Raw genomic sequence first — 26,649 nt, 5'->3', positions numbered from 1 at the left:
ATATAGGTCCTTTCCTTTTACTTGGGAAAGAAGAAATTTCTTCTCACTACTCAGCATACTGAGGTATCTTCATGGTATTGGTAAGAATGATGACCTTTATATAGCCTAGGTGGCTTCAGAGAAACCAGTCATCTCTTTCCACTTACATTTAAGTGGAAGAAGACATGCAATTATTAGATAGAGACATTGCTTGATGAGCCACTTTTATTAACTTAAAAGGATAGAGATAACATCTTTATAAATCTGTAATGAAATATTTACCATCCAGAGATGGTATACAACTGTGATGTTTTTTCCTTAAAAAAAATCCCAAAAGAAAAAACTAACTTGGAAAATAAAACTCATTATCCGTGGTGAAAATACCGCTTGTTCAGATTTTAGTAATTAAAAGCCACAGTTACAGAAACTGTTTTTAAAAGAAAATAACAAAGGCACATGAATTTATAGCTTTGTTAAGGACTTGAGTTTCAACCTTACAAAGCTTTTTTTGAATTGAGAGTTCCTCTTTTGAAAAGCCTTAAAGCTGCATTAGTGGTAGATTTTGCAATTGACTGCTAGTACCAACAACTTGCTTTGTTTTCTCTATTTATTTGCATCTGAGTGGTGCCTTAGTACAGCTATTAATGCAAACAGTTGATCTCCATCCTTTCATTAACTACTACTTCTGAAATTTATTAGGTAAAATATTAGTAACTTGCAGTGACATGATTTGACATAACTGTAGTAGGGTAGAACTGCTGCATAAGCTTAAATGTGGAGATAAGTCAGGTTTTATATATTTTACTCAAACCGACCCTTAAGTATCATGGTTATTGACTGTATCTAATAACATTAAGCAGTAACAGTAAATGTATTCAAATACAGTCCAGTAATTGAGTAAGTGAGCCTTTGGTATTCCAAAACAAACATTTATTTTTCTGACACGACAAAATATACTTTGAGAGACCATATAATACAATCCTTCTGTGACTGAATGCACCTTCATTGACTCTAGTCTTCATAGACTAATTGAAAGCACCTTCACTAAGCTCTGCAGTTGGATAAATCTGTGCAGGATAACATGACTGACTGAATTGCCTCTCTCTCTCCAGTTTTTTCCCCCTATGCCACCTGGAGAGGATCTCTGTCTTTCTCAGACACAATGATGTTGATTTTGTTCTGCAGGTAGATGGCAAGTGCGTCACGCAGCTCTGACAGGAAGCCTCGCTCAGTGTTACTGTGCTCACACAGAATAACACTTATCCCATTGGCAACTGCATCCAGCACATCATGGTGGGACATCTCTCCTGCCATTTTGAGAAAGAAATGTCATAGAGATCACTAATGGTACAGTTCAGGTAACCAGGTCTCTGCAGTGTGTGGAGCACCTCAGCTAAAAGCTGTGGTGATGTGATGTAATGGAATGTAGGTCATAAGCAGAAATGCAACAGCACCTGCTCAGTAGGAATGTGGAACACTCCTGCTCAGCTGATATCCCTGTATGCAGCTGAGTCAAACCACAGAAATTCCTTGCCATCTTTGAATAGCTGTAAATTCTGCCAATTTGGGCAGAAAATAAAAGTGCTCAGAGTGGTCTGGAAGAAGATGGAGGAAAGCAATCGGGAAGCCTGAGGCTCCTCCCATAAGGGGGAATGCAAGGCAGCCTTCACAATGTTGAGCCACAGGGAATAGCTGTCCCACTGCTGGAAGAGAGAATAATGGACTAAGTGTCCCTTTGGTTAGACACACTATGGAGTTTCTTTGGAAGGTTCTGTAGACTACATTATATTATCTTTTCCATTACGGAATTCTGTAGGGAATAGAGGAAATATATGCTGCCAAAGGAAAAACACTGGAAGTTGCAACTTACTGCTATCAGCACCGATTTTGTGTTGAAATAAATGCTATAATGTAATGTTTTAATTCAGATATCTTTCACTGTGCCACACTGGCATTTGATCCACGTCTCTAATGTTAGTTTGTCATTCCAATAACTAACTAACTGTTTCTCAATTATAAGTAACAGGTCAAATCTTTCAACAGCCAGTCAGCTCTCTTTTTTGCTGGGGTTTGTTTTTTTCTCTAATGACTGTTTTTATAAAAATAATGGAATAGCAGTCTGTTACCTGTGAGATAGAGGTCAGCTTCCGTGCCCTTCAGGACACTGCCCCCAGAACCAGCACACAGAGCAGCTTTCTTAACTGGTGATTCTGCAGGATACAAGGTGCCACAGTTAAACTCTTTCCCTTTTGTTCAGTCCTCCTGTGTATTGCTGGTAATTGCTTCAGTTAACTACTACCTTGATCTTAGAGTCAATTCTTCATATACAATTCATTCACTAAGGAGAGGGGACGCATAACATGGGGAGTTTTCAAAATCTGTAAATGTTTTACAGTATGTTGCCTTGCAATTACAGTTGATTTAAGTGGAGTCACACCACTTTAATCCCACACCATAAAATAGGCTTTGAAGTAGTTTGGGGATTTTTTAGTGCAATTGTCAGTCTAATAAGATTTCTACCTCCTAAGTTACAGAGAGTTCTCAACCAATTTACTCTCACAAATCCTACTAGCTGTGCTCCTTGGACATTAGGAGAGGTAGCTGGGATAAGAGGATGTTTACTGCATATCTTATTAATGACCCTGTTTGAGCTAGTTCACCTTCTTTATCTTATCTTTCATCAAAACATGGTTCTGTATTCATAATGATACCATGAAGGGCCTTACTCTTAAAGTGCTCTGAATTTTAACATTCAGTCACAAAAGAGGACATACAATGAAACAGCACACCTTTGTGCCTGATACCTTGGCAGGAAAAAAAAAAAAATCTTACTCATTATATAAATTACAAGAAATTACATCTTTCATTTAACTTGTGCTGCCCATTTTTCACCACATCAACCAGTGTAATACAGGACGCCATTAAAATACAGATTACATTCTTTTCATATGACTGTAAATTCTAAGATGCTGTTTCTTAACAGTGCCTCCTAGTTCTTGGATGTAAACCTGTTAAAGACAGCAGTGTTTCCCACTGTCATGCCACGCTGATGCTGCCTGAGTTCCTGCAGTGCCTGTCCTAGCAGCAGTGTGGCTCTCAGGCCCACTTACCAAGTGTCCTGCCTGCTCCCAGGGCCACGCGGACGTGCGGGAGCTGCAGGTGAGCTTTGACGCGCTGGATGATGTCTGACAAGGAGAGCGGCTCGCTCAGGGTGCACAGGCGCCCCATTCCAGTATGGGGAAGGAGAGGCTGGAAAAAAATTAAAATTACTGTCAGAAAGCTGACTCCAGATGCTTGCATTGCTTTCCACACTCTAACAGGATGAGTATATTGGGCTTGCAGGAACATCACTGAACTTCACAAAAAATGTATGGGATGTTCTCAAATGTAACATATGAACTACACCAGCTATTGAAAGTGATTTAAGAATTAGTACAGACCACATAGATAGTTTCATTGCTTTGGAAAATGTTTGGGCTTCAAATCCCCATATGCCAGTATTTCAAAGCACTGGGGTAGCACTGGAAAGCTGTGATGCCATTGACTACTGCATTTCAGTGTTAAGGGTACTCAGCTCAAACAAGTAATACATTCACAGGAAGTAATTTTGTGATTTTGTTACCTTCTGTAGTAAGAGAATCTCGGTCTTGGGGTAAAGAAGGCTGTTCTGGGACAATAATGTCACCACCTCCAGCAGTGCTTTCTGAGAGCAGGTCAGGCTGACTCGTGTTTGCTCCTCACCTTCAACCCTGAGAAAAGACATGACTGGTGCTTTTCAAGAAGCTAGATAAAATTTCAGCATTGTAAGTATCATATTACAGCATTATAATTACTATAATAATAATTTTGGCATTATTATTATTCTGTCCCAGTGGCTCTTCTGCCACCGAGAAAGGAAAAACAGCATTGTAATAGCCTAGACTTGTCTTGGAAGAAACAAATACCAGAATTTAATTCAACTATCCTCATCAAATTTCCTATTAATACTCTTCTTTAACACCCCTAATCTATGTGATGCTAGACTTGAGTTGTTATTATCATTTAGCATGACATAGATTGACCAGAAAGGGACGATTATTCCTTAAGTTTCTTGTTTTGTTGCTGAAAAATACAGCAGCAATGCACAGAGGAACAAAATTATTAGAACAGTAAAATACAATTACAGCAACTTATTGTTTCAAACAACAGGAAGAATACAACATTAGAGAGTGGAGCAGATACCTAGCTGGAAGAGTTGTGAGACAAGAGATCTCTGGGATGCCTTTGATTTTGGACAGCACTGCATCCAGATGCTCAGCATCTGCACAGAACTCGACCCGGTGAGTGCCCTCAGCTGGAGAGCTTGGTGCAGTTGATGGATGCAGTGGGACAGAAGTACAGGCACCTGAGAAAACAGTACAAGATTGCTGCTTTATAAAGCAGAGTTGGTATCCTAATACTGATTTAGCACATTTCTGAAGGAGATGTGGCACAAAGATGCAAATTTTGCACCTAAATCCTTTCTCCCTGACCAGAACTGAGGGCTTTTCATTCTCCTGTCTCCATTAGGCACAGTCTATTTTAAGTCCAAAGAAACTGATTGATATGTATTATTTGCCATTCTTAATGCCATCAATTTTATCCTAAGATTGTACAAAACAGAAAGATTTGTATGACAGGTTGGAAAAAACACAGCTGTTGTAATCTGTGGGCCACAATACAGGATAAAAATCTAAAATAATTTCACATAGCTTAAATGCTTTGTAAACATTGAGATCTTATACTTTATAAATTAAAGGTGGTGATTTAAAGTCAGTGGTCTTAGCGTTGCAACCACTGCTCCACCAGTTCCAGATACAACCAATAGTAGAATCAAGCATCTGAAAATATCCTCTTGTGTTTGTTATCTGGTATACATCACCAAGATAAAGTTCCTAAAATGTATTTAAGGCTACAGTACTATAAAAACATTAGGAAAAATAAAAGCAGTCCTCAAATCATATCTGTAAAAGCTGGAAGGCAAATTATGAAAGTTCCCACCTAAAATAGCATACATCTTTAATAATTTTAACTTGTTTGATCTTAAGAGAATCTCACCGAGTCCCTTTGTTAGCCAGTTATTAACCCCGTGAGGTACGGCATCGTACGCCGTATGCGGAGAATAAATCCCGATTCTGTTCTCCAGGGCTCGGACCACCAGACGTTCCTTCCAGGTTTTCCACGTTACTCGCTTGAGCGGTGTGAATATAGGAGGGTGGTAAGAAAGAACGAGGTCCGCTTTCTTCTGCACTGCCTCTTCCATCACCTCCTCAGTGAGGTCGTTAGTGAGCAAAAGGGTGTTCACAGTGTGGGGAGGGCTTGGTTCCACCAGCAATCCTACATTGTCCCAGCTTTCAGCCAGAGAGGGGGACGCGAAGTCATTCAGGGCAGAAACGAGCTCCCGGAGGTTCATGAGGGCGCGTTCGGGCGGGCGGCCCAAGGCACGGACGCGGTGGAGAGGCGGGCGGAGCAGCGGCAGCCGCATGCGGGGACCTGTGCGGGGCAGACACCGGGCGCCGTGAGCCCCGGGAACCCAGCACACAGCCACGGCCGCTCGGGCAGCGCGCCCTCCCGCCCCCGGTACCGGGTGCCCTCCCCGCACACCCCAAACGCGCGGAGCTCAAGCTCCATCCCCCTTCCCGCGGCAATCCGACCCGCACAGGCGCTCGCTCCTCGGCGGCGGGGACCGACGGGACGGCGGCCTCGGGGCGGACACTGCGCTCACCTCCGCCGGAGCAGGGCCGGCGCTGCGGGGCGGGACCCGCGCTCGGCCCCGCCGCTTCCGCCGCGCTCGGCGGGGCCGGGGCGGACCCTGCGCAGCGCCGGCCCTGAGCTCAGGAGCAGGGGGAGCAGCCGCTTCTCCGGCGGCGGGGCTGGGTCTGTGTCTGTGCGCGGCTTCCGGCGGCGGTACCTCGGGCACGGAGGGTGAGGGGAGCCGGGGCCAGGTGGGCTCTGCGGGGCTTCACCGGCGAGCGCGGGTGCATAGAGGAGACATTAGCGCGTAAACCTGTCGTCTTCTACACAGCCGCGGTTTTATTACCGTCATTCGAAACGCTTTACTTGAAAGGATTACAAAAACTAGAAAAGTCTGGTCCCGTGGTTGGGTGCAGGTACCTGTCTGTTGCAGGCACTCACAGCTGTCACGAGTTAGCCTCAAATCACACTTCTGTTAGGTACTGCCACCTGGCTTTTACCTCTGAATTTCTGCTGTTATTCCTTAATATTTGCAAAAACTGACTGCTTGGTATAAATTTTCATCCTAGGAAAGAGTGGTTTTACCGTCTTCCCCTTTCTCTTTTTTACTCATTTTTCGTTCATTATATTCTGTGTAGTTGCTTAATGCAAGAATTTAGCCACAGAGTCACTGGAATGGCACCATAGAACCGTGTGGTGTAAAACCATGTAACCAACAAATATTTTAGAATTAAAAACAAATGGGAGTTGGCAGGAAGAAACCCAACAAATTTCATATATTATTTTTGCAGGAAATCGCTATATAGAAGGCTACCTCGGCTTTTTGATAAGCAGGCATGGTAAGAATAAAAGCACATTTTATACATTTTCATATTTTCTGAAGTGGTCATTTCTTGGAAAGCAAATAGCTGCTTTCCATCTCAAAGGATTACACATTTTACTCTGATGCTGTGAGGAATTTGTAATGAAAAGTTCAGGGTTTTAATTTCAAACTTATAAAAAGATACTGTGAAAAGGCAAGCAGGTTGATTTACCTCAGTCTAAAACATAATTATGCTTTCACTTTAGAGATCCCAGATTTTAATGCTCTTTTGACATGTATTTGATGGTCTAGTTTAGTTTCTTTTTGCTACAGAAGCATTAGCCTCGTTGCAGGAACATACCTCTGCTTCAGTGTATGTAAACCTCTGCTCTCACAGGCTTTTAAAAGTTTAGCAATTCAGGAAATAGAGATAAGACTATATATGTCTGTTCATACACCTTCTATAGCGTCTTCATGGGCATTGTGGGCAGCTGTCTCCTTGTGTACTTTTGGAGCAGTAAGCTAGGATCAATGTGATGCTGATTTTTATTAGTTTTGCTGTACAGTTATCCCCACAATAATTGTTTTTACATAGTTTAGCACATTCCATAGAAGCACTGTGGTATATTTGGCCTGTAGAGATAAATTTGCTTAGGTCACTGGGTAACTGATTTTAAATTTTATGAAAGTAACTTAGAAATTCTTAATAAAAGTAAGTTTTTTTTAATTTGTAGATTTATTGTCTGTGAAGGCACATTGTATATGCTGCCATTCAGAACTAGCCTTATCAATCAAAAGGCTGCAGGCATCAGTTGTTCCTCTAGTTGTAAAACAGTGAAGTGTGTGCTCCATCCAAAATAGACATAACCTTGATTCTTCAGCTTTACATTCAAGTGACTGAGTAGGTCCTGTTTGCAAATGAATAATGTTATTTCTGGAGTGTAACAGCATGCAACAGCTACTGCATTACCATGGCAAACTTGATTTGTCCTGAAACTAAATGAAACTGAGTGCTTTCTGATGATTTTACTGGAAATGTGGGTGGTTTGTGACAGTAGCCTTGCTTATGGCCCAATGTTGAAACAGTGGTTCTATGTAATACAAACTTGTTTGTGTTCTTGGCGGGGCTAGGAAATCAAACAGAGTCTGTTAGTATTTTATTGCTGATGTAATTTTTTTTTTTTTGCCTTTTGTTCAGGCTGTCACGCTGCATACTGATGTGGGAGATATTAAAATTGAACTGTTCTGTGAGCGTACTCCAAAGACCTGTGAAGTAAGTCAAGTACCAGGAGTAGGATTGCCCAGTGGTGAAACAAAGCAGTAGGAATAGTAAAGACTGTGGAGGAGGTGAAGTGGCTTTTGCAATTTCATTTTTTCATGTAATGGACTACCAGCATTTTAAGCTGGTGCAGTGCCTGTTCCACTCATGGAACTTGTGTGCTCTGTCCTACTGCCCACAGTGTGATGTCTGTTTCTCACTTAATAAGGTTTAGTTAAGGGGTGCTTCTCTTGAAGCTTCAGCAAAGTGTCCTTTGCCTTTAAGGGGAAATACAGCACCTAGAGTGGAATTCCCAAATTTCATGGGTTTATCCATACCCTCACAGACTTGATTTTAGTTTAAAAGAGTGAGACTCACACATAGTTTACCAGGAACGCCAATTTTGAATTTTTGCAATGAACTGAAATTGAAATAAATTTCATTCTTTTTAATGAAAAAGCTGAGGCATGAACTTACTGATTACCAAATTACATGTGCAAAAGAAAATTGTTGAATGGGAATGATACTTGAAAGCATGTCTTAGGCTTCTTGTTTGTTCCTCAAGTCAGATAACCTTGCATTGAAAGCTTTTTTTATTCTTTGTCTGTGTGACACTGTCAAAGGAATTTATTAGCTATGATTTGTTTATGACTAATCTGCAGCAAAACTCCGTGGAATTCTCATGGTCACAAAGCAAAGTAGAGGTAAAAGCATTGTCTTGCCAATGCTGTCATTTTAGTAAGATAATACTACTTTTCAGTTGTTTGTTGATATGGTTTGTTTGATTTTTGTAGAATTTCCTGGCTCTTTGTGCTAGTAACTACTACAATGGATGCGTATTTCACCGAAATATAAAGGGCTTCATGGTTCAGACGGGGGATCCATTAGGTAAATTACTCTGTCTGGGTTATTCTATGGAAAAAATGTGCAATAAAAAAATAAAATGTAAGGAGATAAAAGGGAATTATATGTATTAAAACCAAAATGTAAGTAAAGTAAAAGTAAGAGTTATTGTACTGTTGGTGTGATAAGAGGTTTTTATGATGAGATTAGATTTCTGTGGTGGCTTTACAGAAGTGCAGGTGTTACCCCAGTTTTAAGTAATCGTGCATTCTACAAATTTGAGTCTGTTTCCAGCTGTTTCCACTAAATATGGTGATTCTCCTGACTTAAGTAGAAGCAGCTGCTACTGTGCTTTGTGTAGTTCCTGCCTGAAAGGCTGCTTCTAAAGCATTTGGGGGAAAATGTCCCAGGTGGTGTCAGCTGTTTGGGAGAAAAGCTTATTCAGTTGGGTCTGTTCATACTCATATTGAATTTAATTTGAGGATATGTCAGTGTTTTGTTCTGCTACTTAATAGGTTCATTATATAGAGTTATGTCTTGGTGCAGTGTCAAGAACCTGCCTCAATCTAATTGCAGGCTGTCTAGGGTCTTTGTTGTAAAATGCTGTTAACAGAACATAATTTCTGGATTTTTCAGTCTGAAAATCCAGTAATTTCTATTGTGGTGCTTTTTTGTCAGGCACTGGGAAAGGAGGTAACAGCATCTGGGGCAAGAAGTTTGAAGATGAATTCAGTGAATATCTAAAGGTATTTCTGTGCTCTTATTATGCACTTATGTTTTCAGCTGAATTTTCTCTACAAGAATTTTCTCTAGGTTGGAGAACAATAGCTTATTATTAAAATAGGAACAGGCATTTCTGTACTTGGCAAGTTTAGGTTTGAGGGTTTTCTTCACTTGAAAACAGAAGTAAAAAGAATTTCTGACAGCATTTTTCATGCACTGAAGGCAAAGCAGTAATTTTTCACTGTAAGAGCCGTTTTGAGGAGCTAATTACTGATTGTGATAGAATATATTAGCAACCAAGATTTGTTCTTAATAGTGGTGTTGAGGAAGAGCTCTGAGTCATAGAGCACTTTGCACAGGTTAGTCCTGGTTTCACAGATGTGTATTCATGCTGAGGTTTTTCCCCTTGTTCAGCACAGTGTCCGTGGGGTAGTTTCCATGGCAAACAATGGTCCCAACACCAATGGATCACAGTTCTTCATCACTTATGGCAAACAGCCACACCTGGACATGAAGTACACAGTGTTTGGAAAGTAAGTGATTCAACTGCACACCTCTGTCAGAGTGTGTGAGGGATCTGAGTATTTCAGGGCACATGCAAATGCTTGAACTTCTTCTCAGAGTCTGTCATGGATGCTTAATATGTCCTTTCAAAATACATTATTTGCCACATAAAATGTTTTGTTTGTCATGTTTTGTATCATTTGCTTGCAAAGTCCTTGCCTTGTGATATTTAACTATAAAGTGTTTTGAGATGCCTCAACTGTGAAATTTAAATCATTATCAGAAGGCAATTTCCAGCCCTTCTGTTTTTCTTGCAGAGTTATTGATGGTTTGGAGACCCTGGATGAGCTGGAGAAGCTGCCTGTGAATGAGAAAACCTATCGACCTCTAAATGATGTTCGCATCAAAGACATTACAATTCATGCCAACCCTTTTGCTCTGTAGCCACAGAATGCCTCAACACATTCTTCAGAGACTGGTCAGATAATTCCCAGATTATGGGGCTTAAAGAGCCATCAAAAAGGGTTACTTCAGCTGGATCATATCTTTGCTCATTGAATGCACAATTTTCAGCAGCTATGACATTGTTTGGGAGTTATTACAGAAAAGTCTTGTGTTTCAGAAGCCAAGTTTTCCAGAGTATCTTCCAGCATTTTGATTTTGAAACATTGTTTTTTATACTTGTAAAATAAAAAAAAACTTTAATTTTTTTTCCTAATCTTTGGGTTTTGCATTATCTTTCTGAGTGATGTTATGTTAAAGCAAAGTCTTTTGCTATAATTTCATGCTGCTAGTTTTGTGAAACTTTGTCATAAAATGTCATCTTCCTTACTTGGTTTTCTCATAAAAGTAAAGTAAGATATGCAATTTTTTCCCCTAGGTGAGAGCAGTGTCAGAAATAGATGAAACTTTGTCCTGCCAGAAGATTAAAGAAGATATTTAGAGAAGTGTTTGCTCTTATGCTGCTGTGTTGGAATGATAACCTCTTCAGCCTGCCCAAAAGGTAGATTGGAATAATTTCTTCTTCTTCTGGCACAATACTGTTGCCATGAAAGAGTAATTATTTCTTTCCTTAGATAGCTGTTGATTGAAACTAGGTAACATGGATTTATAGTAACTTGTTTTTCATCGCTTTTTTTGCACAAAGTCTAGGGGATAAACACAACAAAGAGCACTGTCAAAAAGGCTGTGGTCACATGCTGTTGAACTGATATGAGAGCCATTTTGGACTTTTTCTACTCAGTGAGCATCCCTTAATAAAGCCTGTTCTATCTATCTATCTATCTATCTATCTATCTATCTATCTATCTATCTATCTATCTATCATCTATCTATCTATCATGTTTATATGCTTTGTAATCCTCAGGAGGCTCAAGATCCTGCTGACTGGCAGTCTGCTTCAGATTGTTATTTCTCATTTTGAGATTTGGCTTCTTAAAATAAGGAGAACTTATTTGCAAGAGAAGAGCAAAGGTCTGCCTGGTACAGATTACTGAGGTGTTAATGGGAAGAGTTAATCGATACCTGCTTGAGGGGACTTTTTTAGTTTCTGTATTCTTCATGGAATGTTGCTTTAAGTTCCTAGCCCTTGTTCCATATAATTATGGAATATGTATTTTATATGTTCTTATATGTTAATATATTTTAGTGTAATACTTCAGTCAGGTAAAGGATTTTATTCTTGTAGCTCTGTGCTCTTGTCTCTCCCTTACAACCAGCAGCAAGTGGACAGAAGTGTGCAATGGCACGCTTGGCTGACACTACTGCTACGCTGGAGGAAGGACGTGCTGGGAGTTTCTTACAGTGCACAGGAACTGTAAATAATTAATAATTTAAAATTGCACTGAACTGGAAACAATTTCAGGTCTTTTTTTTCCCCCAAAGGCTGTTACATAGAAAATGTGAAATACGGCAGCACCAAGTATTTTGCTCTTTGGAGGATACACATTAAATGTAGATAAGAAAATAATGGTGCGTGATCTTTGAACAGTGAACATCTTGTACATGTGGTAAGCTGATTTCAGAGGACCACTAACCATGCCCAGGGCAGTAGAGAGACCAGGTCAGCAGGGTAAGAAATGAGCGTTCCGCAATTTGGAGTCGCCCGCCGCCCCGCTCCCTCAGGCCGCCATGTTCTCTGCGGCGCCTTCTCGGGCGGGCAGAAAATGGCCTCGGTCGCTGTGGCGGTGCCGGGGCCTTTCCCGAGCCCCGGGCCGGGCCGGGCACGGAGCCTTTCCCGGGGCGGCCATTCCGGGCCCGCTGGATTCGGGCCGGCCCCGCGTCCCCCTCGCCCCGCCCGCCCTGTGCGTCCCGGGGCCGGCAGCGGCCGCCGCCTCCGGCTGAGGCGCTGCAGGCGGGCTGGGGCTGGAAAGCGGCGTAGATGGATGGATAATGAGTTACTTCGCTTTTCCTCATGGGACAAACTAACTGGGAGATAACCAGTTTTACTGTCTCCCATAGAAAAACTTCACTGACATTTTGAAAAGCAATATTTGCCCTTGTTAAGCACACAGAAGCCTTCCTTCTTCCTAGGATAATGCAGCACTGGGGGCCTGAGTAGCTTGGCTGGAGTGTCTGAGCCACAGTATGTCCTTAAAAGACCTTTTTTAAGGAGAATGTCAGAGGTTTAAGTTCCCCTGTCAAAAATAATTAATCTGACAAAAGCTCTTGAATTAAAAAATAACTTGGAGCAGAGAAAAAAAAGTAAAAAATTTGGTTATTGAGGAAAAACACAATCTTCATTACAATTTAAATTTGGTATTTAATGGCTTTGAAAATGAATTGTTTGTCTGTGGGATGTAATTCAAAGAGTAAAATGTCTTTGCTACACCTAGGGAATAAGTCAAACTTATGGTCCTGACAGGGATTAAAAAAAAAACAAAACACTTTCCAGAAGGTGCAACAAGAATGGAAAGGGGCACCATTCAGAAGTAAACAGGAGAAAAAGTGCTGCAAACATATTTCTGAAACTCCTGGCAGGTAAATAATTTTTGGATTTCTGATATCAGCAGGCATGTTTTAAGATTTTTTTTATTCTGATCAGGTCATGTGATACCAGATTAAGTTTTTAGTTGAAAGTATTTCAGTAAAACTGTCTTGCAGCTTAAAAAAAAAACCTGCCTTCATAGGGGTGCTAGAAAGATTTTAGTTACACTTACTAGATCCTTTTTTTGGTAGTATTGATTCAGAAAGCAATTCTGTGAATGAAAGAGGTTGTTGTTAATGACACAGTTTTGAAGTTTGCAGTCACAAGTCCAAGGAAGGATGTGACACTGGGCATCCAAGTAGCCAGGGATCTGGTCTAATGTCACAGCTGGTGGCAAAAGGAAAGACGAGACACTTTATAATGCATGTAATCCTAAACCTCCACCAATTTTAATTTAATTTGCTTTTTTTTTTTTATTATTTTAAGAAGGTAGATTCTCACAATAGTAATTGAGAGTCAGGTCTGGGGAATTCTGTGGGTAATAGAAGTTTATTCCTTTGGCTCATATTAGTAGCTGACTGGGCTTTTTTTGCTAGGATTGAATTTCCTTCAGTGAAAATGTATGGTTTGCACATATGCTTGTGATACCACAGAACATGGTCCTGCTGTTTGTTCACTGAACATATTTGAGCAGATTAATGAACAGTTAACCATTGACTGGAGTATTAGAAATACAGGCATCACTTTCATGCCTTCAAAATTTATATTATGATTTATATTAAGCATTTGCTTAACTCCACTCTAAAATCCAAGGACAAGCTTTTAAACTAGATTTTGACTAAGTATCACTGATATAGCAAGGCGGTCATGCCAGACTGACTTTTAAAAGTATCAGTGACAAATCTGTAGAATTAAATATGGATGATGTCTTCCCACTTGCAGGGTGGGTTTTCTGATTTTTATCACACTGTTAAAAAACCTGAAGATTGGAGTTGGAAGTTAAGATCTTAAGCCAAGGCAGTGTAAAGCAAATGTATATGCTTTTTTTATTAAACAAAAGCTTCTTGCCAGATACACAAGTTATTTAAACTTGATTGCCTGAGGGCTATTTTAATTTGGACACAAGACTGTTTAAAATATCTATGTGTATATATATATATATATATATAATTATTAAGTCTGTGCTTTAAGAAAAATATAGAGGTCCTGAAATCATAAAGTAAAATTCAGTGAACCAATCTTCTAAAAGAAAAATAATTGTAATTTTTTGTTACCTTCTTGCTTTGAGTATCTTGTTTGAAAATCTGTTCCTTGCCATGTTAATGTAATATAAACTCTGAATTTCCAGGGACTGAATTTGAAATTGCTCCTGCTGACTGTCTGTGGCCCAGTGTGTATCTGAATGCATTTTTTTTCTGACCTGAATTCAACTGAATTTATTGACTGGCTGCATGGTCTTGGTGCTGTTCCAGAAGAGCTATTGAAGGAAAAGATGCAGGAATGCAGAGGATGAAGCAGAGGGTGATCTGATCTGTCGGAGATGTACTAAGTGCGAGATGCATAGAGTGTTTTTCAGACTTTATTAAGTTTTTAGATAGGTGTGGTGGTTGACCCTAGCTGCATGACAGATGCTCACCAAACCACACCCACTCTGTCCCTGCTCTCTTCAGCTGGACTGGAGAGAAAAAAAGGTAACAAAAGGTTCATGAATTGAGATCAGGGAGAGATCACTCACCCAATACCATGACAGGCAAAACAGACTTGACTTGGGGATATTAATTGAATTTATTACCCGTCAAAATCAGAGCAGGATACTGAAAAATAAAATCTTAACAGCATCATCCTCCCCTCCCTCCCTCCTTCCCAGGCAGTGCAGGGAGATGGAATGGGAGTGCATATTGTTGATTTTTCCCTTTTTTCACTGTAAATATGCCTTGATGAGAGTTGTCCAGTAACAGCTGTCCAAGTAGGTATTTACAGTTTAAACATGAATAGTCTAGAATAGCTTCAGTGGGAATACTTTAGTCTATTTTGGTTTGCTTTTAATTTTTAATAGCATACATAAATACCACAGGGTGGTGGGTGGGGCATTTTATACCTAAGAAGGGTAATAAGGTATAAAGTATGTTTTCAGCATTGATATATGAAATTTTAATCTTTTTTATGCCTAGGTGAACCTTGGTTCTGGTTCTATTGTCAGCATCTACTAAAAAATAGCTTTTCTAAAAAGGCTGCCATTGCTATAAACAATGTATATCTGAATATTCTTAGAAGTTGCTAATCTAATCACTCATCTAATCACTATTCAATCCCATCTTTTCAGAAGAGGTAAACATGTAGCTGTGAAAATAATCAAAAATTATGGCACCTGCTCCAGAACAGCTTATGAAGTCCTAGTACTGGAGTCTATAAAGGCACTGGGGGTCCTGGCAGTGCTCAGTGAGTATACACAGCCACCTGTACTTTGGTTTGGCTTTAGGATTTGTCATGTTGCTTCCTGTACTACAGGATGTATGCATCTCAGCTTTATTAGAACTGCTACAAAAGTCATGTCACGTTCCTGCCTTTGCAGTTGCTATGTCCAGATGTTAGAGTGGTTGGAGTACCATGGACATGTTTGAATTGTTTTTGAGCCCTAGGGACTCGGCAGCTTTGCCTTCCAGTCAGAGATGAAAGCTGTGGGCTTTGGTGTGCAGTGTTTGATGGGTGAATCAGACACTTTGGTGCCCACAGGCTGGTGCAGAGCTGCAGTTAGCCATGGCCACAGCAGCCTGTCAGGCTGGCCTCTCATTTAAGGGCTGTCACACGCTGCTGAACTGTGCTCCAGCAGCACAGAGCTCTCTTTCTTGAGCTCAACTGTTCTGGAGTCTGCTATCAAACAAGAACCTTCTGAATCCTTTCATAGCACTGGGACATGCACAGCCATGAGATGTCTGGAGTGTACAGTGTATGCTCATGGAATACCACCTGGGAGCAGCACTATTTCCTGTAAGTTACTGTGAACCTCAGAATGATGCAGCATCTGTGGTACTCCTCAGGTGGGTGAAAATACGCTGGAGGTAGGGACTAAGCGGAATGATTTATGCAAGCACTTCAGCTGCCTTCTTCCATGGTGCCAAATTGAAGAGAGGTGTAGGCACAAGGGAACAGTATGAACAGAACATTTCTGCACATTGCTTTCAGTCAACATTTTGGCAGCAGTTTGGTGTGAAAGATCACCCTCTTAACATTTGTAATTTACAAGCCATGCTTGTAACAGATGTAGCTTCATCTGTCACCATCAGGAAATTCAAATACCTCAACTTTGTCATCTTGACAGTGTTGCTGCAACTTGAGATTAATCAACAAAGTAAAAAAAAAAATAGGGTCAAGAGGAAAAAACCTCAAGGGATAAAACCTAGAACACTCTCCCTTACTTTAAGAAACAGGTTAGTACAGCCCTCTTTTTTCCTTATTCTGAAACTGATTATTGGTTGTACAGTACAGTGAAAAATAGTTCTTGATAACTTCCTCTAACAATGAATAAAAACGTCTCTCTGGATTTCCCTTCAGAAGGAAGGGAACTGGGGCCCTTGTCATATCACATGATAAGAAAAACAGGTAATTTTACTTTTATGTACCTGGACTGCTATAGTTTAATTTAAATATTTTCCAGTTAGGTTTTAAGACCCAGTCATCTCTTTGACAAGCTGGCTGCTCTGGTGGAGTATTCCCAGATCAGTTCCCAAGCCCCTAAAGCGAAGCAGGCTGAGTCCCAGGGACCAAAGAAACTTAAACACCACTGACTTCTGATTTGGTTATGTTTTAAGTGCCTTACTTTTTAGTATGACTTCTTGGATACTTACCAAATACTGACATAAAATGTAGTTAATATACAGATGAACCTGGTTTTCAAACTCAGGGGATATTAGCATTTTTAACACTGAAAAGAGCACCCTATCAGCAAGAAAGTATTATTTTTATTGCATTTTATTCAACAGTCCTTGAATTAGGCAAAAGACTGTGCACTGCTTTGTACCCTGCAGTGTCACTGGTGCTTTCTTTTCAGATAAGGAGCAGAGACAGCTCTTGGCATTAAGTGTAAGGATGGCCTTTATTTGCTTAAAAAAAAAGTTACAAAGTAAGGAAGATCACTGTAGTATTGAACAGATTGCATTGTGATGACCAGTTTTTTCATTTATTTTAGTAGGTGTACTCTGGTTACCAGTATTTCATTTAATGCTCACTGTTAGCTTACAATATTATAGACTCCTATTTTTTTCCCCAATCTTTCTGACTTTAACTGTCCTGAGAATTTCCATTAGGATTTAAAAGTTTCAGGGAGCAGATAAGTTGTTTGGCTTAGTGTGTGAGCTGCCAGCATAAAAAAATCTTTAAACACCAGGGGGGAGGGGTGGAGTTTTGGCTGCCTTAGGTTGCAGCAGCTGTGCATTTACAGAGCAGCACAAAGCAGCTGCTCCCATCCCAGCCCTGCCAGCAGCAGTGCCTGGCTGGCAAAAGCTGCTGGGCAGCTCTGCTTGTACTTCCATGAGGGAAAGGGAAAAGGATGGCACCCAGAGCTGCAAAGGCACCTGACAGCCCCTCAGGAGCACGGGCCACCAGCTGTGACAGCCAGCAGGCTCAGAGATGCCACTCTTCATGCCCCACCATGGTAACCAATTGCTGCCACCACAACAGCTTCTTTCCAGCAGTGGGGCTCCCACCTTCCCCAGGAGCTGGAGTAGAGGATTGCTTTATGCTGGAAGTCTGGTAAGGGGATGACAAAGTACTTGGGGACACAGACAACCACCTATGACAGGGGTATTTGGTGGTACAGACTGCAGTGCCACACAAGCGATGCTCTCTTCACCTGGGAGGCTTTTTTATAGTTTAATTTGCAAGCAGACTGCCCTAAATCTCATTCACCAGATCACATCTACTCCAATACAGACAGAAATCCCAACAGATTAAGTGAATTTCACCGTGGAAGGCCTTAAATTACATTATTACAGTAGAAAATACAGGAGGTAGAAGGTAACTGAAAGGACAAATGCAGGTTAAGAGTCAAATCTAACAGCTCCTGTAAGCTACTTGAACATGGTTTTAAAAACTAAATCCAGTATTTCATTAACTATAGAAAACAGGTAAAATAAATTGCCATGAGAGCCCTTATATCATGCTTGATACAGGGAGGTAGGACGTGAGAATCAGAAGGACACATGAGACATGACACTTATCTACAGCTCCTGTTTGCTTTAGTGAGGCCAGAATTTCACAGGTCAGTCACCCTCTTCAGCTTCAGACTCCGACTCTGCAACAGAGAGACCTCATCAGCAGCCTGGCCATGGCTCAGCCCCCAGCCCCAAGCTCAGCTGGTGCCCTGCATCCTGCACAACAGCTGCCCTTGGATCCACGTGGATTGTCCTGGCAAGCTTTTCTAGCCAGCACCAGGGGAGGCAATTAACATCCCCCACTCCAAAACACAGCATTACTGCATCAGGGCTCCCAAAATGAACAAGCTCCACATATGGGCTAAGCTGCTGGTTACCTTCTTCAGCATTCTTGAGCCATTCAACAAACTTCTTCATCTGCTCCAGAAAAACGCTCTTTCCTTTTGCAAGATGTGCATCTTTATACCACTTGAGGATGGGTTCTTCACTCAGAACTTCAGCTGTGAAGACAGGCAAAAGCAGTATTAACACAGCAAACTGCTGAGAACCTGACTGGTAGCCTTTGCTTCCTCCCCTAGAAGCATCATGTACTCCTTCTCTGGGTACAGCTGGACAGGTCTGCACTAGGAGTGCAGATCTGCCTTCAGTTTTGACATTTTGAGAACCAGGCATTTTGGATGGTTCCTCATGCTGTGACTTTCCTCAGCACAGTATCCAGGAGCTGTAGTTTCACTCCCACTAACAGTCTGGAGTGTTTCAGAATTATTTGAGATGGCACACTCTAAGCAAAGGTTCAGTTAACAGCAAAGAACAAATGCAAATTCTTTTGAAGTCCAAAGTAAACACTGCCTGTGGTGTAGGTGTTCTAAATAAAGTCCAATACGGTCTTCAGTGTAACAAGTTTCCATAGTGCACAGTGTGTTTTCACTACCACCTTTTATCAGACATTTAAAAAGAGCCTAGAGAGCAGCCCAGAACACATTGGTGGTCTCATTCTTCAGCTGCTCACAGCCAATGTTAGGAGAACTAAGAATTACATTATCATGCAACTTAACAAAATGCCTTAAAAATCTAAATTTAGCTCTGTTCTGCAACTCTTAAGCAGATCAGCTGTAGACAGGCAGCATCTTTGCCTTGAACTTCCCCATGTGCAGAGGGCCAGCCACATGCATTTTTGCAAACAGGAGGTGGAAAATTCTTCAGCTTTATTAAATGCAATGTTGTAGCACTGATCTACCCTGAAGAATTTATCAGAACCTAAACATTCTGTTTCAGAAGCTTTAACAAATCAAACCAACCAAAACCAACTCCTCCAAAAACCCACAAACCCTTGAAACTACAGCCCCACAGAAATTACCTTTGTAGAAGAGCACCACTATTTTCTGAAAGGCCTTCATGAAGTGAATGTTGTCATAACAATACTCCTGAATCTTCAACAGAAGAGTCAGCTCAGACTGACCTTGGGTGGTGAAGGCAGCAAGTAGAGGACTGTATTGCTGTAACAAGAACAACAGATTGGCACACACTGGGCACTCCACATTTACCACCTGACTAAAGCTGGTTTCGCAGTTTCCATCAGCCACTGCTTAAAAATTTGCAACCACGGCCCCACCCCAGAGCAGCTCTGCAACAGTCACTGCCTCTGCCTCAGGCCCTTGGCCTGCAATACTCCTCACAAGGGGAGAATTCCCCATCCCATTCTGTCTCTGCAGTAGCAGAGTTGTAGCCTTAACATTTAAAAGAGAGCTGCAGGCAGAAAGAAAACCCCTCTGCCAAGGGGCCACACAAGTCCATACTGAAGTTACAATACCTTCAAATGCTTGATGGCTTGCTCTGCTACCAGCTCCTCCTTTTTGTTCCACTCCACTGTGCTCATTACACTTGACCAGATTATCGCTACCACAGTCTGTTCTGAGATGTTGTTTTTCTTCATCTCCTCCTTCACGTACAAGATGATCTGCCAGGAGAGTAAGAGTCAGCACAAAGGCCACATCTGGCATTAAACTAAATTAAATCTTCTCTGCTAAAAGTAACCCAGAAGGCTTAAGAATGCCAACCAACCTCCTTGATCACACATCAGGATTCAGAACATTAAGGAAAGACCACAACCCCAGTATCAACCCCCCACTCCTCATTTCACTTCCCAGTGAGAGTTAAGTTCAGTGTGAAAGAGAGACACCCCTTGTCTACAAACACCTACATCCTTGAATGGATCTCCCCGTGACATCTGCTCCTGCAGCTCTTTCTGCAGCTCCTTCCGAGCTCCTATGGATTGCTGGTTCCGAACATACTCGGAGAGTTCCTTTAGTCCTGCTTCAGTGAAGTACTTGGAGAAGTGTTCAACACTTTGTTTGTTGGCTGGGAAGAGTTCCTGAAAACAAAGTTTACAACTCTTTTGTAAATGAAATGTGTGCTGTGTACTTTGCTGGCAAATGCTGTTCACTAAACTGGCTTATGGAGCAGCAGAGTAGTTCCAGTGGTACTCACCATGAGCCTGTTGTCCATGTTTACTTTGCGAAGACTGACAGCCACTGCATTGATATCTTTCTCATTTATCCATGATTTGAACAGCTTGACTGCAAAAGCTGCAGAAACACCTACAGTTGGAATAGTTCTATTGTTAGTGAAATTCAAAACACAGGGAACCACAAGGGCCGAGTACAGGGTACTTCCATTTGTGAGAATGTGCTCTGAGCAGCAGCTGTGCTTCCAAGCAACCCCAGCACAGTCTGCTGTACCTCTCCCTGCCCAAGGAGACACTGTGGCCTCCAGCACACTGGACTTCTCCTATCACTCAGCATCACAAGGTCTTCTCTGTACTAAACTCAACTCTTCTTCCTGCAATTTAGGAAGCAACCTTAAGGCACAACACACCTTTTGTATCCCTGAAAGGTCCCTCTCCAAAATACAGTAGCGCTTGCTGGGCAACACTAGTGACAGCAACCCCCAGTCATGCAGGGAAGTACTATACAAAAGCTTTCTCAAGAAACTGATTTTCTGAACTCTTAACAAGATCTTCCAGATTGTGGGGCATCACATTCACCTTTGCTAATCCTGTAGTCAGTCTATCACCAGAGGAAGCTCGGGAGCTGCAAGGGTGTATTGTCATCACAGTTTCCACCTACTTATGATGGTTCTGTCTCCCCTTCCTAAGGGAGGAGCTGGGCCACACTTACCTTCTTTAACCAAGTTCTCATTGTAGAGACTGTTGAGAATTGATGCATTGAGTGTCCCGTTGGCAAGCAGAATACCCGTCAGCATGGCCAGTTTGTTCCGCTCAGATTCTGAGAACCCTTTCAGGAACAGCAGCAACTGCAGGCCAAGTAAGAAGAGCTGCATGAAACTACCACCTCTCAGTAAACTCTGGCCACTGCCTCTCTGTTAAACACTTCTGTTTCATCAATCTAGCAGAAGTTAGCCACTGGCAGTCATACAAGCCAACATTCTTCTATGAACAACTTTCAAGGGCTGTATTTTAATAATCCATTTAATGATGTAACCCTTCTACAGTGATTAACTAGCAGAATGTGAAGGTTTATTTGTTTGCTGATAAAAAAAACACTCCATACCTTTTTGACTTCATCTTCAAAGCCTTTCTCCAGATATTTGTAACGCCTGATTAGCTTGTTAAAAACCTAAAAAGACAGAGTACATTATCTTTTACTATGAACTATCATTTGATTAGAATTTTAAAAAACTAAGTTCAGTAAAGTAGGTCTGAACTCTTTAGAGCACTTACAGCTTGGAATACTGCTACTTTACCACCTCCAGTATGCTTAAAGCCATGCATTCCTTTTACCTTAACTTACAATCACACAAATGTTTAATTTTTGACTGTTAAACAGCTTTAAGTTAAACTGTCCTCATTTCAGAACTAACCTGAGCAAATGCTTGCATGGTTTCTAGGTCTTCCTGTGCTGCAAACACACAGACGTTTGTGCGTGTCATGTCGTCTGCCAGGGTCCCGCCTGGGGCTGCAGGAGGATTTCAGTGTTAGTGGTGTTACTGCCAGTGAGAGCACTGAGCATTCTCCACAGCAGAACTCCAACACCCAGAACATGCAACACTGTCCTTTCATGATGAACTCAATGACCTGATCACCCAGACACCCCTACATTTCCCTCTGTTCCACTGCTGCACCAAAAATTCAAAATCACCTTAGATTTGAACACTGAGCTCCTCTTCCCTTAAAGGAAGCCACTGAAGCTGCTTAATTCCAGCAAGTGTCTTTTTAGTATCTGCTGCAAGTGCTGCTTTTACATTACAGAGTAAGTCACAACAGGAGACTGAAACATCTACAGACACAGTTCAAAATTCAGTGCTTCAGAGATGAGCTTGAAACTTTAGTTATTTAGGCTGCTTCACTAATGAAGGGGCATTCAGGTCACCAGGAGCAGTGCCAGAACACCTCATCATTTATTTCTATGCCATTTTACATAAAATGGAAATCCTTTGTTATGTATTAGTCAGAAACATGACTTTAAAACCAGAGATTTGTATTTCTGGTAATAATATTAAAAGCTGGTAAGGTAACAGGATGTCAGTTTTTATTCTGGCCTCCTTTGACTGAAGATCAAAGCTGGTCTGCTTAGCTACCTGTTACAGAGAGGAAATTGAGTAAAGCACCCCAGATCACCATTAACACAGCAATGCCTTCTTCCCTTCCCCATCAGCCTCATTCCTAGACGGAACACTTCCTAACACAGGATGCACTGGTTAAGACTCCTGAATGTAAACCCAGATATTGTGACATTCACAGCATGTGCTTTATCTGGTTGGTAAGCATCTATTCCTCTTTGTTCTGTACACAGAGTGTGAATCTGACTTTACAAGACTTTTCATCATCACATTTCACTTCCTCAATCCTTGCGTTGTCTCCTGACTTGACCACCCTCTGATTTCTCACTCCCTGATGTCTGCTAGAGCCCATGACCCCAATATTGTCAACAACAGATAATTTGTAACAGCATGTCCAAGACTAAACACTTCAGATTCTTCTGCAAACAAGTTTTCTTTCCAAAATAACAGGGCAGGATGCACAAATCATAGACTCATGTCAGAATCTTTCAGGGCAACTACCAGTGTTGCTACCACAGACCACACACCTGAAACAAGTATTAATCCATCTCTCATCATGAGAAGTGATCTTGACCAAAGTCAAGATCTACTGGTAAAAAATTCCCAAAAAACAACTAACAAAAACTAGCCAAACAAACGAAACCAACCACACCCACCACACCCAAAAATCGAAAGTACCTTCTTCTAAGCAGAGTTTGTACAAGCTACACTTCAAGGAATGCTAAGAGACTCAAGTAAAACTGAGGCAGGTTATACAGAGTATTTCTACAGTAACTGCTCAGGCACCAAGGTGGTCAGGTGGTTTACCACAGACTAACTTAAACTCTGTTCTACACACTCAGTGGGCTCTTTAGCAGAGATTTTACCCTGAAAAAAATGAAGCTTTTGTAGAGGGAACGAAGCTGAAAGCAGCCACATCAAAGGGACTTACCCAGCATTCCACCGGCCACCAGGATGTCAAAAAGTGTTTCTGCATAGCGGCGATAATCAAGTTTTGCACCAGAAGCATCAAGAAACTTTGCTACTGCCTCCAAGTCAGTGCCAGTTTCAGTTAAACCTTGAATAATACAGTCCTGGAACTGAGTAGGGTCAAACCTCTCTTTTTCATCTGTAAAGCACAAGTATCGAAATAAGATTTCCATGAAGAAAGAATGCTTTGTGATGATCATTACTTGGCTCTAATAAAGCTTACCTGACTTCTCAGTTTGATTCTTATACCCCTATTCTCATGTTAGATCCCTCCCTCCAAAACCAGAGACTTAGCTCATGCTGGAAGGCAATTATTAATACATGCCCCTATAACTTTGTACATTTGACTCCCTTACTCATGTTTTATCTCAGCTTTTTAGGCCTCTGTTTTGGATGAAATCTTCTGACTGACAAACTGCATACCATTATCTTATCCAAGTCACCTGGCAATTTGCTTTTTGGCTATGAAGCCCATCCCCTCTTAACCTGCAGCTAAGTGAGTTTAAGGCAATGACTTTTCCTAAAGTGCTTGGGAGAAATGCAGACATATGAGCTACCTTACTGGACTGTCACTGAAGATGTATTTAGCATCCTTTGCTGTTACTAAGCAGAAAACACCTGATGTGTCTTCATAGCTGATATATCAACTGATCATTGCCTAATTTTTACTACAGGCAGGGCATAGTCAATGTGCAACAAATCCACCCATGTAACTAATAGAAAACTTTAAAGGGTCTTTAATTTTCCTTATCTCAATTTGTCCTTAGATTATGGAAATCATTAGATGAAGAACTTCCAAAAACAAGATAAGTCAACTGCAGATCTTATTTTGAGTGCTGTCTACGACATCTTAGCCAATTCTGTTAGCAGCCTAGTGGGGTATACTGGTGTCCAGAGTCAATGCAAGTATCAGCACACTGCTAACAGCTGGATACAAGTTTGGAAATACTGGATCAGTTACTTTCCAGGGCAGATCCATGGAGCTCATTGCTCCAGAAGAGTTGCTTCACAACCAAACTATGGTTAAATGCTTAAAAAGAGACTAAACCATGGCTGCTGGCATTTCATCTGCTGGACAGACCACAGCAAACTATCATTCAAGAGATTTTCAAGGGGCTTTGACATTCAAACAGGTTCTATAAATCCAAGTGTGCTTCTGCATGTACAGAATCCCTAAAGCTGCCTGTTGGAACACTGCTGGTATACAAGTAAAACTGTGCTGAACAGAAACCCTAAGAGTGTCTCCACTTCCTCTTCATGTTGGAAAAAAGCTCCACCAAAACACTGTTACTCATCACATCTCTGCAGTCACTAACTCTTCTTACGAAACTAACTGTGCATGTAGAGACACAGGCCTTTACATAGCCCACACTTTGGGGCCCTTCTGGATGTTGACTGGGGGACAGGTGGATTTGGGGGATTTGGTTGCGGTTTTTCCTGTCAATTTTTAAAAACTTAAAAGAGGACAATGCAGCTTTTATCCAGTGGCTAAGTCTGAAATTCTTCCTGTGTTAGATGCTCCTTAGACATATTAACGTGCAACAAGACTATGCTGGAGCTGCTCTGTAATTCAGGGGTACTAGATCCTTCTGCTTGCAGGCTAAACACACTCATGACGGTTCCAGAATGACCATCTTATGGCGAAGGTTATCACAGTAAATTCAGCGGCCATTCTGACTACCAAGTATTTTTATTAGCACAGAAAATTCCAGTCAGGCTCAAACTCTGCACTTAGCATGGTCTCAACGTAAAAAATTTATGGTGAGCGCATGAAGGCACTGATTTGTTTACTGAGAGAAACCGACGTTTTACTGTACACACAGCGCTGGCAGCCGGTCCTGGCAGCAGGCACGGTGCGGTAACTCACCTCTTTTCCTGGTTTTAAAACGCTGGCCCGATAGTGTCGGCTTCTGCGGCTTTTGATTATTCATAAAAGACACCCTGCAAGGAAGCAGACAGGGCGGTGAGGCCGCTGCGGGCAGGGGCCGCGCCGCTCCCCCGCAGCTCCCGCGGCGCTGGGCGGTGAGGCGGCGCGGCCCCCGCCCGGCTCCCGGCACGCACCGGGCTCCCGGGCGGGGGCGGCCGCAGGGCGGAGCCGGGCCCGCGCGGTGCCACTGCCCCTGCCCGTGCCCGTGCCGTGTCCCCGGCCCCGCCGCACGGCCCGAGCCGCCGCCAGCGCTGCCCCGCTCCGGGTACCCGTGCGGGCACGAACAACGGGCACAGCACCTCCCCCCCGGCCTCCACCGCGGCGCAGCGCGGCCATTACGGCCCGGGCTGTCACAGCCGATCACAGCCAGCCCCAGCCGGCCGCCCCCCGCCCGCGCCCGTCTCCTCACCGACTTTAAGGCAGAGAGAAAATGCCCGAGCGGCCCGGAGCGGAGACGGGCAGGAACGGCAGCGAGGAGCGGCGGCAGCAAGAGCTCAGCGAGCGGAACCGACGCCAGAGGAAGAGGGGAGGGCCGCGCTCCGCTCCGCCCCGCCCCGCCCCGCCCGAGGGGATGAGGGAAGGGGCGGGGAACGGGCCGCGCTCTCTCGGGGCCGCCCGTCCTGCGGCCCTGCTGGATCCCGCGGTGTCTGCCCGGGACCCAGTGCCTGGTGCCCCTCGGAACCGCCGGGACACCTCCCTCTGGCCTGGGCCAGCACCGGGTCTGTGGTGCATCCCACTTCAGCGCCATACCTGCTGCGCTACGTGACCCTGTATTTACTGTTGCAGTTGTAATAATTTATTCTTTCAGATCCTGGTGATAAGAGCACCGCACAAGCACTTGCTATACTGTAGTCTGTGCACACAGGACTATGAGTTATAAGCTGTGCCCATCTGACACACAGCAAATCCCTGGGCTCCAGAAGCGCAGGCCTTCTCCACTGCCGTTTAACCACGGTTCTTTTGCTAGCAATCATCTCCACAGGTCTCATCCTACCTTCAGGCTGTAGAGCAGTCTGTCAGCAGACAGCATAAACACACCCGCCGTGTTAGTGGAGGTCCTTCAAGTACTATGTCAAAAAGATGGGCTGCCAAACACACAGCAGCACACAGCTGGAGACAATATTGGGAATACTCTCCGTGCTGGTGCAGGACAGGAGATGCAATTGCAGCTCAGTTCTTTGCTCCCCAAAAGGCCAAACCACTAAACCAATTTAGAGAACGCGAGCTTCTGTCTAGACCATACACAGCAGCAAATTTCCACCAGATTTAAGCGCAATG

At 42.6% G+C, this 26,649-nt stretch overlaps 3 protein-coding genes across 9 annotated transcripts; 1 reads left to right on the top strand and 2 right to left on the bottom strand.

Annotated features, from left to right (window-relative positions):
• Positions 1-190: 190 nt before the first annotated feature.
• Positions 191-5,798, bottom strand: NIF3L1 (NGG1 interacting factor 3 like 1). Of its 3 annotated transcripts, none has more exons than XM_056495695.1 (7): positions 5,723-5,798; positions 5,056-5,490; positions 4,201-4,363; positions 3,602-3,728; positions 3,090-3,228; positions 2,106-2,189; positions 191-1,286 (listed from the first exon to the last, which is right to left on the bottom strand). In XM_056495695.1, exons 2-7 carry the CDS (start codon positions 5,480-5,482, stop codon positions 1,102-1,104), a joined length of 1,125 nt encoding a protein of 374 aa, XP_056351670.1. In that variant the 5' UTR covers positions 5,483-5,490; positions 5,723-5,798; the 3' UTR covers positions 191-1,101. The 3 variants fall into 3 exon arrangements, with proteins under 3 accessions (XP_056351670.1, XP_056351671.1, XP_056351669.1); XM_056495696.1 differs by having other exon boundaries at positions 5,658-5,781; XM_056495694.1 differs by having other exon boundaries at positions 5,652-5,777.
• A 7-nt stretch (positions 5,799-5,805) lies between these two features.
• PPIL3 (peptidylprolyl isomerase like 3) lies at positions 5,806-10,539 on the top strand. Of its 4 annotated transcripts, none has more exons than XM_056495681.1 (7): positions 5,806-5,942; positions 6,483-6,530; positions 7,692-7,766; positions 8,546-8,639; positions 9,273-9,340; positions 9,732-9,850; positions 10,139-10,539. In XM_056495681.1, the coding sequence occupies exons 2-7, from the start codon at positions 6,528-6,530 to the stop codon at positions 10,263-10,265; spliced, it is 486 nt and encodes a 161-aa protein (XP_056351656.1). In that variant the 5' UTR covers positions 5,806-5,942; positions 6,483-6,527; the 3' UTR covers positions 10,266-10,539. The 4 variants fall into 4 exon arrangements, with proteins under 4 accessions (XP_056351656.1, XP_056351655.1, XP_056351654.1 ...); XM_056495680.1 differs by having other exon boundaries at positions 5,812-5,922; XM_056495679.1 differs by having other exon boundaries at positions 5,819-6,170.
• A 6,282-nt stretch (positions 10,540-16,821) lies between these two features.
• Positions 16,822-25,947, bottom strand: BZW1 (basic leucine zipper and W2 domains 1). Of its 2 annotated transcripts, XM_056495677.1 has the most exons (12): positions 25,781-25,947; positions 25,312-25,385; positions 23,407-23,583; positions 21,777-21,871; positions 21,467-21,532; positions 21,074-21,209; positions 20,385-20,494; positions 20,098-20,268; positions 19,708-19,854; positions 19,255-19,393; positions 18,275-18,397; positions 16,822-18,037 (listed from the first exon to the last, which is right to left on the bottom strand). In XM_056495677.1, exons 2-12 carry the CDS (start codon positions 25,373-25,375, stop codon positions 18,006-18,008), a joined length of 1,260 nt encoding a protein of 419 aa, XP_056351652.1. In that variant the 5' UTR covers positions 25,376-25,385; positions 25,781-25,947; the 3' UTR covers positions 16,822-18,005. The 2 variants fall into 2 exon arrangements, with proteins under 2 accessions (XP_056351652.1, XP_056351653.1); XM_056495678.1 differs by lacking the exons at positions 25,312-25,385; positions 25,781-25,947 and having other exon boundaries at positions 21,866-21,871; positions 23,407-23,484.
• Between the last annotated feature and the right edge of the window lie 702 nt (positions 25,948-26,649).

Source organism: Oenanthe melanoleuca, chromosome 7 (assembly GCF_029582105.1).
Source record: "Oenanthe melanoleuca isolate GR-GAL-2019-014 chromosome 7, OMel1.0, whole genome shotgun sequence".
Taxonomy (NCBI): Eukaryota; Metazoa; Chordata; class Aves; order Passeriformes; family Muscicapidae; genus Oenanthe; species Oenanthe melanoleuca.
The sequence above is the reverse complement of the archived record's forward strand: the minus strand, read 5'-3'. Positions and strand labels throughout refer to the sequence as shown.

Bases quoted from the DNA above. Each gene is read 5' to 3' on its own strand.
- NIF3L1 (XM_056495695.1), bottom strand. From the start codon at position 5,482: ATGCGGCTGCCGCTGCTCCGCCCGCCTCTCCACCGCGTCCGTGCCTTG. The intron at 3,729-4,200 runs GTATCTGCTCCA...GTCTTTTCTCAG, and splicing joins CTCACAACTCTTCCAGCTAG to GGTTGAAGGTGAGGAGCAAA. The intron at 1,287-2,105 runs GTAACAGACTGC...TCAAAATGGCAG, and splicing joins AGCTGACCTCTATCTCACAG to GAGAGATGTCCCACCATGAT.
- PPIL3 (XM_056495681.1), top strand. The intron at 7,767-8,545 runs GTAAGTCAAGTA...TGATTTTTGTAG, and splicing joins GTACTCCAAAGACCTGTGAA to AATTTCCTGGCTCTTTGTGC. The intron at 8,640-9,272 runs GTAAATTACTCT...CTTTTTTGTCAG, and splicing joins TCAGACGGGGGATCCATTAG to GCACTGGGAAAGGAGGTAAC.
- BZW1 (XM_056495677.1), bottom strand. From the start codon at position 25,375: ATGAATAATCAAAAGCCGCAGAAGCCGACACTATCGGGCCAGCGTTTT. The intron at 21,533-21,776 runs GTTAGTTCTGAA...CTGTCTTTTTAG, and splicing joins CCATGCAAGCATTTGCTCAG to GTTTTTAACAAGCTAATCAG. The intron at 19,855-20,097 runs GTAGGTGTTTGT...CTCTCCTGGCAG, and splicing joins GGGGAGATCCATTCAAGGAT to ATCATCTTGTACGTGAAGGA.